At 36.8% G+C, this 14,822-nt stretch overlaps 1 protein-coding gene across 1 annotated transcript; it reads left to right on the top strand.

Moving 5' to 3' along the window:
- The first annotated feature begins 2,170 nt into the window (after nt 1–2,170).
- Nucleotides 2,171–13,996, top strand: LOC115691656 (nuclear transport factor 2-like). The gene is made up of 8 exons (XM_056319315.1): nt 2,171–2,331; nt 11,491–11,676; nt 12,689–12,974; nt 13,060–13,265; nt 13,352–13,535; nt 13,657–13,778; nt 13,867–13,929; nt 13,979–13,996. The coding sequence occupies exons 2-8, from the start codon at nt 11,491–11,493 to the stop codon at nt 13,994–13,996; spliced, it is 1,065 nt and encodes a 354-aa protein (XP_056175290.1). The 5' UTR covers nt 2,171–2,331.
- The last annotated feature ends 826 nt before the right edge of the window (nt 13,997–14,822 follow it).

Raw genomic sequence — 14,822 nt, 5'->3', positions numbered from 1 at the left:
CGGACTATATTGGGCACATTAAAAGTTAAGGGATCACATTGCATATTGAGGTAAAGTTCAAGGACCATATTGAATAAATTAAAAGTTCATGGATCATATTGCACATTGAATCAAAGTTCAAAGATAATTTGTATTATTATCGCAATATTATATTTAGGGTGGCGCTATTTCCACCCAATATATGGACTAAATCCTCTCAGTTTTCACCGAAAGGACAAAATTGTCCTTAATTATTCAATTGCAATTTATAGTTATGGTCTAAATTTTTTTTTGTTTTTCTATATCTATCTACTTACCGTAATTAAGAATTTCACATGTTTATTTTTTGTTTCTTGTAGATTTCCCATGTATATTAAAGGCACTATGATTTTTTTTTTCTATTGTTAGATATTACTTCCATAGAAGTTCGTTTTCGTTGAAAAGAGAAATTTTCAAGAAATCTACTTTCTTGCAAAATTATGGTCCCAAATTTATTTACTTTATTTATTTATTTTTGGTTTTTCCAAATCTGTGTAGGATCTACTTACCATAATTAAGAATTTCACATGTTTAGTTTTTCTTTCTTGTAGATTTTCCATGTATATTAAAGGCACTATAATTTTTTTTTCTATTGTTAGATATTACTTCCATAAAAGTTCGTTTTCGCCGAAAAGAGAAATTTTCAAGAAATCTACTTTCTTGCAAAATTATGGTCCCGAATTTATTTACTTTATTTATTTATTTTTGGTTTTTTCATATCTACGTAGGATCTATTTACCATAATTAAGAATTTCACATATTTAGTTTTTGTTTCTTGTAGATTTTCCATGTATATCAAAGGCACTATGTTTATTTTTCTATTGTTAAATATTACTTCCATAAAAGTTCATTTCGTAAAAAAGAGAAATGTTCAAGAAACCTAATCCTTTTCAAGATCGTCGAGTAATTTATAGATGAATTGTCAAGTAAAGTACAGAATAAATTTGTAATAGACGACTTTTTAACACATTGACTTGTTTATATATTTTCACTTCTGTTATGTATATCACCATCAAATCCTTTCTTGTTGATTTTCTTTTACATACAAAACAAAGCTTCGCAAACCAATGGAAGCTTGCGAAATGACCCACAATCCGGAGAACAACGACTAAGGCAAGGACTCAGTTGAGCTCAAGAGTTGAGAACCCAATCCTTTTGATGAAACAAAGGACACAGAATCGATATCAACATCGTCCGATTGCATTGGTGTCCGAAAACATACCATGTTGCTTCTCGACACCGAGAAACAGGTAGTCATTCCAATAGTAAATGTTGGAAACAATAACAAACGTACGTGTTGGCGAAAAATACATAATACTGTTTGTTGTAATCAGGTATTTAATAAATTTCAGAAAGCCATAACAAAATGAATAGAAGGTAAGGTACAACTAACTGAATCTCTTTAAGGCGATTAGTTTCTGCCAATAGTGCTAAGCAGTTTCACGAATTATGCCTCCCAAGATATAACACCTCGAACCCGTTTGAATTAACACTATGCAAACAGGACTCTGTTGAATACTTCTTGAAACCGGCGGGCTTAGAGAAAATTGAAGAGAAGAGATGAGAGGTATTTCTCCTTCTCCGAATGAAGAAGTGTTTAAATCTATTTATACAGTTTGAGAATTCTTATACTGAAAAAATACGTGAGCTGAAAAGATACATGAATTAAATAATGATGAATTAAATAAATACATGAATTAATAAGATATATGAACTAGAGCGACGTATTTAGTTTTGCTCACTTCCGTTGATCCATTAACCCACCATAATTACAACAGTACAAGCAAACTATAGAGAGACCCAAAGAAAAGTGAAAGGTTTGGCAGTTTCTTTACCTTCTCCGAGGGAGTTTACCTGTCGAGAAGTTTATCTTTTTTCTGTTTAAAAAACATAAAGTTTACTCTCTTTTGCTTTTCTTACCTAACCTTTTGTTTTTGTTGGGCAACTTTCTTTGCCATTTTTAAAGTAGGCAAAGGCAACTAACTTACTCTGTAAGTTGTGAGAAAAGAAAATCAAAAGATAAAAAAAGCAAACTTCACGTACATTCCTCTCAGTCTAACCTCACTTTTCAACCCCCGTTCTGTTAAATTCTCAATTTGATAAAAAAATTGTAAAACATCATTAAAAAGATACAAAGAAAAAAAGAAGACGTACAATGATTCCTCCTAGCACTTGCTCTGTCCTTCGCTTGAAAATTTTTTCATTCCTTACGCTGATCGCTGTCCTGTCTCTTTGCTTCTCTGCTCTCTTCAAACCAAAGCAACCGTCTCTGTCTCCCTCTTGCTCCAAATCTCAGTCGGATCACAAAAACAGGTACTTCTTCGCAAGCTGTTGATTCCCATTTTCTGTTTCTCGTTGCTGAGGTTTTCTTGCTTCTCGGGTTCGATTTTATCTCATTATGTCATAATTTTGCCGGATCGGAATCTTTGTCGCTTGATGCGAGGTCACAGTTGTTCCTTCCTCTGTATCTTTAAAGGGTTTTGGCGGGTTTACGACTGAATTGCGGTTTAAGGTTTTTTCGCCAACTAAAGTTGGGATTTGTGTCCCAATCTCTAGAGTTGTGCGCCAATTTTTATTGCTCAAATTGTGGGTTCAGTTTGTGGTGACTATATTTTGTCGTACCCCGACTTCTATAAGTATGAAGAAACATACAACCATCCTTTTTTTTGGAGGTGAAGCTTTAAACACAAACCAACATAAAATCTCTTAGAGAAATAGTTACAGAATCAGAGTTTTGAAATCCACAAAAGACAATATATATATATATATATATATATATATATATATATCTTAACATATCTAGCTAAACCTTAAAAATATAATCTCACATATATATACAACTGTCTCAATTCATGGCCAAAATCCATCTACCAAAAGTTTCCATTAATAGCGCTCTCGTCTTACTTACCACTAGCTCATGAACCTATAAAAGATGTAAGATGAATGGTGTAAGCAACCACCCATTAGTGAGTAGTATCTATCTCTTCTAAGCATATGGAGCACTCCTATTCATCTTTTCAACAAAACTTTATATGTATCAGAACTACTCATATTAATCAATAACATCGAATCACATATCAAAGGTTCATTCCATTAATCAATCTCATATAACATATCAATGATTAATTCTATCGATCAATTTCATGCTCAATAGCCAATCATGATCATGACTTAATGCTTGGTGACAAGGCGACTAAATTCCCCATTGGTAAAGTTTCCACCGATTGTCAGCTAGTGGCTCGGCCCAGATGGATATTTTTATGCATACCCACAAACTCCTCACGGGTTCGCAGAGATAATGAGTATGAAACCGTCATCCTCCAACAATCCAGAAAACTAATTCAAAATCTAAATCAAAAATTATTTTCTCAAACCAAATCATTTAACCTTCCACGACAGAATACCTTTCATAAACTAGCTTCACAGATCAGTACATATAGCATTTTGCTTTGCTATTCCTTTCATAAAGCATTTCTCAAAACATTTTCAGTTAATCAACTCATAAACTATTTTCCAGAAATGTTTTACCATGCCATTTCTAAATATTCAAAAGGGTAGTAAATGCCAAATTCGAATTTATGCAACAAATATGCTTTAAACATCCTTTTCCCTTTTTATAATTATCATGCCATGCTACTCATAATATTTCTGTCATTTTCATGACACAAGTTTACAAATTTGAGGAAGAGATAAGCATCGCTCTCCTGGGAAAGTTTAAACCGAACTATGAAAGTTATCTCAAGTCGATGAACTCGAAATCCTATCAATTAAATGAGAAACGATACCAACACTCAAATAAATAACCGCCTTAATTAAGACTTGACTAGACTTCGCTATTTTGTAGTCAAATCATACACTATGGATCGATAAAAGACCTCAAGAATGGCCAATCATGACAAATAACCACTACCAGCAAGAACAACCACTTGCGCAACAAACTTTCTTGCGCTATATTTCTCTACCAAAACCAAATTCAAGCGTGCTTACTGTCAAAAGAAAGCTCTTTTGAAGTAATAAAAGATCCCAAACTTCACTGACTCGAAAAATGGCAAAAAACTATCAAAAACCATCGCCAAAAATAGAAATTCAATAACTGGGTATCAACGCGCATGAAATTTTAAATATTTATTCTGACCAAATTGAAACTCAGAATCGACTTTTGTAAAATCCCACGACTCTACAATATCCTAATATATCATTTCTACATAATTTTGTAGCCAAACAACTCAAAGATTGGACCTAGAAACTCAAAATTAACATGAATTCGAATTTAAGGCTCAACTCTGAAAATTCCTCCGATTTGATGAACAAAGAGTACGAATTCTTAACCAGTGCCATGAAACGGCATCAATCGGACTCGTGGCCTCCCAAGCACACATGCAAGAAGTTCCTTCTTCTTTCCATATTTTTCTATCTTCTCTTCCTTCTTTTCTCTCGAGTATCTTTCTGTCTTTTTCTTTCTTATTCTGTTTGCTCACGACTTCTTTAGCTGCCCAAAGATAAGCTCATTTTATTTCAATTAGATGAGCTGAGGTAACATCAAGTAAGCTGATATTTTTGGGCCTAAACTCTTTCTTTTATTTTTATTTTTTTTTTACCAAAGGCTCCTTTTGTTGCATTCTACCTTCCTTACATAAAATTTAGTCCTTGAAATTTGAACATACCTCAACTTTCAAATAAATGAGGGTATTTAGGTCTTATCTCCTCCTCGAGCTACCAAGTGGCCTCCCTCTTCGATCATCAATTGTCTATTGGTGGAAAATTGTACCGAAATTGAGTTTAGTACCCAATAGCTCTTGTAACCTCCTCCAAAAATTAGATACGAATCTAGGATCTTAGTCAGAAACGATACTCATTGGGACTCCATGAAACTTCAATATTTATTGACATATCGTTTCACCATATCTTCTAGTGAAATGCTGAATTGATATAACAAAAAGTATGTAGACTTAGTTGATCGATCAACAATCGTCTATATAGCATTCTTACCACTTGATTTGTTTGGTAGATCGACGATAAAGTCTATGGCAATATGCTTCCACTTCCATTTAGGTATTTCAAGTGGGTGCAAGTGTTCATCTGTTGTTAATGCTCAATTTCCATTTTCTGCAAATAAAAAATTGATCGAGAAATTTCATAATCATTTTTAATATTGACCCACAAGAAGTTTTCTTTCAAATTCATATACATTTTATTGCCCTAGATGACTTATGAATCTAGTTCTATGAGGTTCCTATAATATTTCCTTTTTCGTCTCTGACTCATAAAAGACACATCAAAGACCATGAAACCTTAAAGACTCGTCCACGTGAATGACGAAATCTGCTTGTTCCCCAGATTCTATACCTTCTCTAATTTTCTTCACCTTCTCTAATTTTCTTCAATTGAGAATCTTCATTTTATTTAGAATTGTGATTTAGTCAATCAAGGTTGGTTGTATTCAAAGATTAGCTAATCGAGCACCAAGCTGATGCATCAATACCTCTAGGTCCAAATTTCTCATTTCCTCAAGAATAAACTTTAAAGTAGTGAGTAAAGTTGCCATATTTTCTAAGGACTTAGATTTAAGGCCTCTACTATTACATTTGCCTTGCTTGGAGGGTAATTGATAAACAAATCATAATCTTTCAGAAACTCCAACCATCTCCTCTACCTCATGTTCAATTCTTGATGAGTAAAAATGTACTTCAAGTTCTTGAGATCCGTAAAGACTTAACATTGGTGCCTCATGCAATTTCAACTATCTAGAGGCATAGGCCACAACTTTATCATTTTGCATCACCAAAATCATGAAATTTCTTTTTCCATTCATTCTTTTAATCATTTTCTGATTTTGAATCTATTGCTTAGTCTTCCAATTCGACATGACTATCCTTAAACAAATCCATCAAGATGTATTGCTTAGAAACTATCATGCCTAAAAATTCACATTACTACAACAGTCTAGCATCCAAGTAATCTTTTTCTTTTCTCTTTCAAATTCTACAAAAGTATCAATTCTTAGATGGACTCTAATATCTCTGTAGACCATTCATTCACATGATATTTTTAAAAAAATTTCTCCAATACCATAAAGTTCGTTTTCACTGGGCGACACTCAAAATCTAATCCGCAAGATATCTATCAAAGTAAGATATATTGCATCTTCTATAGTCATCACAGCCTAAATTTTCACTAGCCATCAATTTTATGACATTCCCTTCATTTCAATTTCGTACATGCCTCAGAATGTTGCATCACCCACTTGAAAATTTGGGTAAATCAACTCTTATTTATTGAATAAAAACAATCAATTTTTTTTAATATTCTTACTAACACCTCGAGCAGAGATCATTGATAGCATTATTTCAAAATTAGTCCTTTCTAGCACCACAAAATAATTAATTTTTGCTAACACCCAAGACAAGATTCAAAATATCACCATATTAAAATAATGACTATGTACTTCAAATCGTAACACTAAGATATGATCCACTTCTTCACGGTTACCGGTTCCTAAAAAAGTGGAACTAGTACTATGCGTTTCGATCCCTAGTCTCGGGTAAGAACTATACTAGAAACTAATGAACTGTAGTTACGTGTTTTGAACTTTTGTTTTACATGTTTATCTTTTATGAATTATTGCTATTGATAAATGAGGATTTTTGTTGTTGCGTTCATTTTCATTTTGCTTAACTAAAAATGAAACAAAAAAACAGGAAAAATGAAACCAAAAAAAGAAGAAGAAGAAATTGGCCGGTTCCTAGGTAGATCTTGGAACCGATTGAAGGATAGGTTCTACGGTATACACGATAAGTTTCAAGTTTCAAAAACTAGAGAATCACTTCTGACAGAATAGGTTCTAAGTAAAACCTGGACCAACCTTAGAACCGCTCACCCTTAGTGAGTAGTGTATATCTATTCTAAACAGATCAAGCACTCACTATGCATATTTACAAAGAAATACCAAAAACTCATTATTCTCGAATTCAGTGCATAATATACGTACAATACAAAAAATGAATTATATCTTTTCAAAAAAGCTTTATAAGAATCAGAAATACTCATTTAAAAAAAACAATATCAAAACACACATCAATGGTCAATTCCATTCATCAATCTCATGTTCAATATCCAACCATGATCATGACATAATGTATGGTGACAAGGCGACCAAATTTTCGCCCTTGGCAAGGTCTCCATCTATTATCATTCGATGGCTCAACCCAGAAGGATATCTTGAATAGTATGCATGTACACAAACCCCTCATTGTCTTCATAGCGATAATGAGCATCAAACCATCATCTTCCAATAATGCACACAACCAATCCAAAATTCATGTCATACATCGGTTTTAGAATCTAAAAGAAAACTGATCATCTTTCGTAAACCAGCTTCACAAATTAATGCATATACCCTTTTGCTATTCCTTTCATAAAATATTTTTCAAAATATTTCCAATCAATCAACTCATAAACCATTTTCCAGAAATGCTTTAGCATGCCATTTCTAAATAATTAAAGGCTATTAAATGCTCCATCTGAATTTATACAACAAATGTGCTCTAAACATCTCTTCCTTTTTTTGTAAATATCATGATGTGCCATATCTTTAAGATCTCATAATAATTCTGTCATTTTCATGACATGAGTTTACATATTCGAAGATCAGATAAACACCACTCATATGGGAAAGTCTAAACCAAGCCACGAAAATTATCTTTAGGTAATTAACTGGAAATCCTATCAATTAAATGATAAACGATTTCAAAACTCATGTAAATAACCACCTTAATTAAGACTTGGCTAGGTGATGTTATTTTAGAAGCAAATCGTTAACCGCGGTCGCCAAAAGACCTTAAGAACAGCCAACCACGACGAATAACCACTAAAGTGAAGAACAACTACTCGCGTTATAAACTTTCTATATATCTCTATCAAATTCCAATTCAAGTGTACTTACTGTCAAAAGAAAGCCCCTTTAAAGTACTAAAAGATCATAAACTTCACTTACTCAAAAGATAGTCGAAAATGATCGAAAGCTATAGCCAAAAACAGATATTTAGAACTGGGTGGTAACATTGCGAAATTTTAAAAACTCATTCTGACTAAATCGTAACTCAGAATCAACTTCTGCAAAATCCTACAGCTGTACAATGCCATAATCTATCATCTCCATATAATTTCACATTTCATAGCCAAACAATTCCTAGATCAGACATGGAAACTCATATTCACATGAATCTGAATTTAGGGCTCAACTCCACAAATTCATTCGATTAGATGAACAAAGAATACTAATTCTTACCGGGCACTACGAAATAGCATTAATATCACTCGTCGTGGCCTCCAGAGCACGCATGCAACGAACCCATTCTTCTTTCCCCTTTCTCTGGGAAAATTGTCAAATCTGTCCTAAACTTATTGTATGGCGGCTAATTCAGTCCTAAACCTTTTAAGTTTGTCAATTCAGTTCTAAACCTTTTAAATTCTTGCCAATTGAGTCATTCCGGTCAATTTTGGCCGGCCGGAACTGACGTGGCCGCCGGCCGGCGCCGGCCGTCCGGTCAACGCTGACGTGGCAATTTTTAATTATTTTTTTTCAATTTTTTAATCTTTTTTTTTCTTTTTCTTTTTTTTTTTTCTGCTTTCTCTTCTCTGGCCGGTCCGGCGACCGGCGGCCGGCCAAAGGGGAGGGCCGGCGAGGCCTCTGGCGAAGCTTGCCCCGCCGGCCCCTGGCTGGGCAAGGCGAGGCGAGGTCGAGCCTCGCCGTCGCCTGGGTCGCGACGGCGAGGTCGAGCCCTGCCAGATCTGGGCGAGGCTCGACCTCGTCGTCGCGACCCAGGTGACGGCGAGGCGAGGCCGACCTCGCCTCGCCCAGCCAGGGGGCGGCGAGGCGAGCTTCGCCAGAGGCCTCGCCGGCCCTCCCCTCTGGCCGGCCGCCGGTCGCCGGACCGGCCAGAGGAGAGAAAGCAGAAAAAAAAAAAAAGAAAAAAAAATATTAAAAAATTGAAAAAAAATAATTAAAAATTGCCACGTCAGCATTGACCGGACGGCCGGCGCCGGTCAGCGGCCACGTCAGCGCCGGCCAGCCAAAATTGGCCGGAATGACTCAATTGGCAATAATTTAAAAGGTTTAGGACTGAATTGGCAAACTTAAAAAGTTTAGGACTGAATTGGCCGCCGTACAATAGGTTTAGGACTGATTTGACAATTTTCCCCCCTTTCTCTTCTTCTCTTCCTTCTTTTCTATTGACTCTCTTTCTCTCTCTTTCTTATTTTCTGTTTTTTCTCTCTTTCTTATTTTCTGTTTTTTCGCGACTCTTTAGCTGCCCAAAGGGGAGCTCATTTTATTTCAATTAGATCGGCTCAGGCAAAATCAAGTGAGCTGAGATTTTTGGGCCTAAACTCTTCTTCAATTTTTTTTTTTTGAACCAAAGGTCCCTTTTGTTACATATTTGGTGATTGATGAATCCAAGTACGCGACTCGTGTTAGTAGGAAAAAGTTTGAACTTTTGCCTTTTTTTTCTTTTCTCGATAAGTAAGAATTATATTCACAACAAATGCAGGAGAGCAAAACCTGCGACATGCTCAAAGAGGATGTACAAATCATTAGGAATAACAGAGCACCTCTGCAACTACCTAATGCCTCAGAACAAAGGGGGTCGTCTTTCTATACAAATTTCCATCCTGTACTCTGCGCAATGTGCTAATCTTGCTCTAACTGCCCTTTTAATCATCAGTACAATAGTATCGGTATTATCAGAAAAAGAAGAGTTATGCAAACACTTGTTCCTAGTAAACCACACATAGTAGCTATAAGCAGACCGCGACATCATAAACAGCAACGGAGGCAAGAATTTTCCTCTGAATGTATTCGTGGCCAACGTAGCTTTAGCAGTCTACTTTGCTGTAATTCTTTGGTTTGTTATTCTATGATTATTATCTTGGCTTTATAAGGTGTATTTGATGGAGGCTTGTGTTTCATCCCCAGCAAATTGTCTTTTAGATTGAAAATTCTTCTGATTTTGCACGAACTTAACAAACTCTGGGTTATCCTCGTGCATAAATAATGATGTAGAGCGCAGCCCAAGTGTACGCTCATTACATCTAATTGGCTGGTTGTTCATAATTGTGACGGCCGATGCATCTATTTCTCAAGTATAGGATTGGAAGCGCTGTTTTCAGTTGCTCTTCATCCTTACACCCACATTTTTAGGATAAAGCGAGAAATTGTCTGAACAAGTTGATATGGCCAGGTTTTTTTTCACATGTGCTGGTCTAATTTTGGCTAGTTTCTCCTGAGTACCCTTTCCATATTGATGCTTTAGTCATTCACTGATCCCTTCATGTCAGTGATCCTAATATGGAATGACGTTTTGTTTAAGCTTTGTTTAGGCGGTGTTCGGCTTGGTTTTAAGCTGGACCAAAAACGAATGAATATAATTGAGCTTAAATGATAATAGTTATAGCCCAACCCAATGCCCTCTTATGCTTATATGGGGTATTTGAGGTCCATCACGATAGTGATAGTTTGGTTCAACTTTCCTTGTTGGTTTCTTATCATATCATGTAGTTCGGGAATTTAACAGTTGTGAACTTATCATTCCATTTCACCACCCGCCTGGGTGGCGCTGCTGGAGCGCACACTCTTCCTCTCGCAAAAGGTTGAGTGTTCGAATCCCGGGCGCCGCAGGGTGACTTCACCGGTGGCACGCGTGTGGTGGCTAGCACGTGTCGCCCCCAAGGTTTACTCCCCGGCTGTCGGCCGTGCGGGGGTTCCCTGGGTTACCAAAAAAAAAAAACTTATCCTTCCATTTCTTTCTATTGGAATGGAGGCGGGGAATCGTGTGTTGTTTGAGAACCTGAAATTGTGTTCTTCTTCTAGGTTGTAAGTGAATTTCAAGCTATTTTTAGACCTGTTTGTTTTTAAAACCATCGCCCCTCGATGCAACTGAAAAGTGAAGCTCTGCTTTGTGTGAGTGGTCAAAACCGAGGAGAGATTTCATCCAACCATGGTCAAATGACAAAGGAGAGGAACACTTTTTTTTTTTCTTCGTCTCAACTATAAACAAAAAAAAGGCCAAGATCTTAATTCAAACGAGGTACGGGCACCTTAGGCTTACTAACAATGCCAAAAGTACGAGCTATAGATCTACAGCTGCTTATTCCTGAAACTTAGCTGGAACTTAGAACAGAATGAAGGTTTAATTGAGAGGAACACCATGATCACTATGGGATAGTTATCCATGAGAAACAAGAAGACCACGAACAGTTTGATAATGAATAATGGAGTATTGCCAGAGAGGAGGGTGTCAATGCAGGAACCAAGTCCTCGTGTTGTAGTCGGCTCAAATCAGTTTGCATTGTGACACATACTGAATAACTGCGGCAGCCAACATTAAATGTGAAAAGTTGACATGGATAGCTGATAAACAATTCCTATATGTCAAACCGATGTATTCCACTTCTAACGTTTCATTTTATGTGTAGATGGCAAAGCGGAAACCAACTCCTGCTGCTCCGCCTAGTGCCGAGGTAGTCGGCAATGCTTTTGTGGAGCAATATTATCATATCCTTCACCAGTCCCCAGAAATGGTGCATAGATTTTACCAGGATTCAAGTTTGCTGAGCCGACCAGATGTTAATGGTGTGATGACTAAAGTCACAACGATGCAAGTATGCCCTCAAATGACTGAAACTTTTGTTTTTTTCCTGCTGTTTTTTTAACCAAAATCAACTGTTCATAAACAGTCACTGCTGAGCATCCTGTTTTTGTTAATTAGATTTTTCTAAGTCATTGATACAGAAAAGTTTAGTCATGTGAAATGCTGTGTGAAACCATTGCACCTAAGTTCCTGGTGTTATCTGCTAGTTGCTTGTCATTTTTGCCCAGGGTTGTAAATGAGTAACATCTGCAGGCTGTATGAACCTATTGCCTCTAAGTTCCTGGTGTTATTCGAAAGTTGTACATTAATTTCTCTCAGGTTGTAAATAAGTGACATTTTTAAATTGCTTATATAAGTATTCTCTATTAGGGTTGATCTCTTTTTGTTTAAAAATTTTGGCTCCCACTGTGTGAGAAACTAATCTCTGTTAGTTAGATTTGGACTGTGAATCTACCTTGCTTTTTTCTGCCAATGCATAGTCTACATTGAGCATTGTTATGTTAGCTTGTTTGGATTGTGGATTATTTTGAATGCTGATATATTCTCTTTTCTGCATAAGTTATAGGCGCAGAGTTAATGTACATGCAATGTTACTAGTCCTGTAGCATGACCAAGCTCTTATCAAATTTGAAGAAGGTGTAAACATTTTACAAGTGCAAGCCTAAAAGTACTAAGTTATATAAAATGAAAAGGTTCTAGGTGCCAGTGGAAGAGGCTGTAGACCCAAGTAGTTTTAGTGTTTCTTGAATGCAATAGGTTCATTTTTTTCCTTGACTGTCAGTTTGGACCCAAAATTGTGGATGTTGTAGTTACTCAAATCCTTCATCACTCATGAACCACCAAATATGGGTATGTGGATGTTATTTGTTAATTTTCTTTGGGATAAAGGATTCAGGAGTTCCTGAGCTTTTGCAAAATGTTCATTCTTGTCGTTACCTTGAACATTAACTTTAGTAACTACCAGCATTTTATAAAGGAGTTAACATGTAGATTAATAGAATGCACTGTTCTTCATTGAGCAGGCTATCAATGAGAAGATTTTGTCCCTGAATTACGAAGACCATACAGTGGAGATAGAAACTGCTGATGCACAAGAGTCTCATGAGAAAGGGGTGATTGTTCTTGTTACTGGATGTCTAAATGGAAAGGATAATGCCAGAAGGAAGTTTACTCAGACGTTCTTTCTAGCTCCTCAATATAAAGGCTACTTTGTTCTGAATGATGCTTTTAGGTATGTTGGGAAAAGTGAATCATTGGTCAATGGTACAAATGAAAATGCTCCAGCAGTTGCTTTGACCCCTGAAGTTGGTGGGTTTCTTTCTTCTGTGTATAATTTATTTCTCGGTAGAAGTTCTTCTCATCTTAAACATCCTACGTCCTTTGTGGTGTCCAGGGGCCATAAATGCTCCAGATCAACTTGCTGCTGAGCCTGCAGTTGCCATCGACGAGGAAGATCTTGATAATGTTGCTGAAGTCTGTGATCCCTCAGATAATGAAGGCTCTGTGCTTGAAGAAGAGACCGTTGAATCTCCAGTTCATAAAGCTGCGGAATCCACTCCTGCAGCTGAGGAGGATGCTCCAAAGACATGTGCCACCATCGTGAGTTGGTTCTGAAGTTCTTGCGTTCACACTGTTCAGAAGAATGTCCTTTTTAAAGTTTGACACTGAATGCTGTATCTATGTAGGTTAAAGCAATGCAAGGTAATGCAGCATCTCGCTCTGCTCGTGTTCTTTCTCGTAGAGCAGCTGGTGGAGCTGCAAGCAATGTGCAGCAATCAACTGTTTCTGTACCTGCAAAACCCAGTGCTCCCGTCACATCGGCTCCAGTTAGTGATAATGATCCTGAAAGCAGCAACCATAATGAAGAAGGTATCTGTTGCCTTTGCTAGGTGTATTACCTTAGAAGCCCTTGTTAAAAGAGAACCTAGTCCAGTATACTTTACCTTCTCCAGTTGTATTATTAACGAATAGGCGTTCTTTGCATTCACAGTTGAAGGACACTCAATATATATACGGAACTTGCCTTACGATGCAACAATTGACCTACTTGAGGAAGAGTTCAGAAAATTTGTGCCCATAAAACCTAACGGCATCCAAGTCCGTAGTGCAAAGGTATGCTTTATATAATTGTTTTATGCAGTGCTTTTGAGTATTCTATTGTTCTTACACGTCTCCTGTCTTGTCCCTACTGTTTTAACAGCAAGGTTCATGCTTTGGTTTTGTTGAGTTCGAAGCATTGAGTTCCATGCAAAGTGCACTTCAGGTACTTGATATGGCCTTCTGTTAGTTTGATCTTTTGCTGTTTTTCTCAGTTTTATGGCTTAGTGTGATATATCGCCTGTTAGACCTGTTTTATTAAATTGGAGTTTGCTTATGTTTTAACTGATTTCATTGAGAAAAAGATTAATGTGACATAGAGACATTCTTGGCTTACAGAGATCTCCATGCACTAAGATTAAAAGGGAATTGATATGGAAGGGCTGTACTCGAGCCATCATAAGATTGCAATTGGACCTAAACTAACGAATACTTCTGACATACAGAAAACTTTAAAGTGATAAGAGACATCTATTGTGCCAATCTGATAGCAACACCAACATCTGAACGAGTTGGGGCTCACGATAATTTCATGGATCAGAATTATTTGGTTTGCCTTCAATACGAACTATGTCAATTGTAAGTGTGCAGCATCCAAATTGCTGGCATGTATCTGCAAATCAAGAGTCCAACTCCTTGGTTGAGATTCTTTTGGTTCCACCTCTGTTTCTGAGCTTGTGAGAAACGATGGCTGCAAGAACTGTACATTATTGGTCAGTGATTGATTGATTCACAATGGCTCATCATAGTAAGCCCTTTCTAGAGGGACTGCGAAAGACTCGTTTTGTGTAAACCTTCTGTTCGAAGGTTCATTACCTTTCTTGAGCTTGCTCTACTAGCTCGGGTCACAGGGTAATGCCTCTTTTTCCCCCACTTTTGAAGGTGGGTGTTTCTTTTGTCAATGTATAAGAAGGTCCTTTCTTCCCCTCAAAGACGAGCAAGAATATAGATGAGAAACCGAAGTGAGGAGCACTAGAGGTGTCCTCATTTGTTTTTTTGCAGGCTGAAAGCGACTGAAGCAATGGCCTATGAAAAAATGGTCTTTTTGTTGAATAAATA

The sequence above is a fragment of the Syzygium oleosum genome, unplaced genomic scaffold (assembly GCF_021117445.2).
Source record: "Syzygium oleosum isolate NSW1041296 unplaced genomic scaffold, Sole_v2.1 Sole_v2.17, whole genome shotgun sequence".
NCBI classification, from domain to species: Eukaryota; Viridiplantae; Streptophyta; class Magnoliopsida; order Myrtales; family Myrtaceae; genus Syzygium; species Syzygium oleosum.
This window is presented reverse-complemented; position numbering and strand designations above follow the sequence as displayed.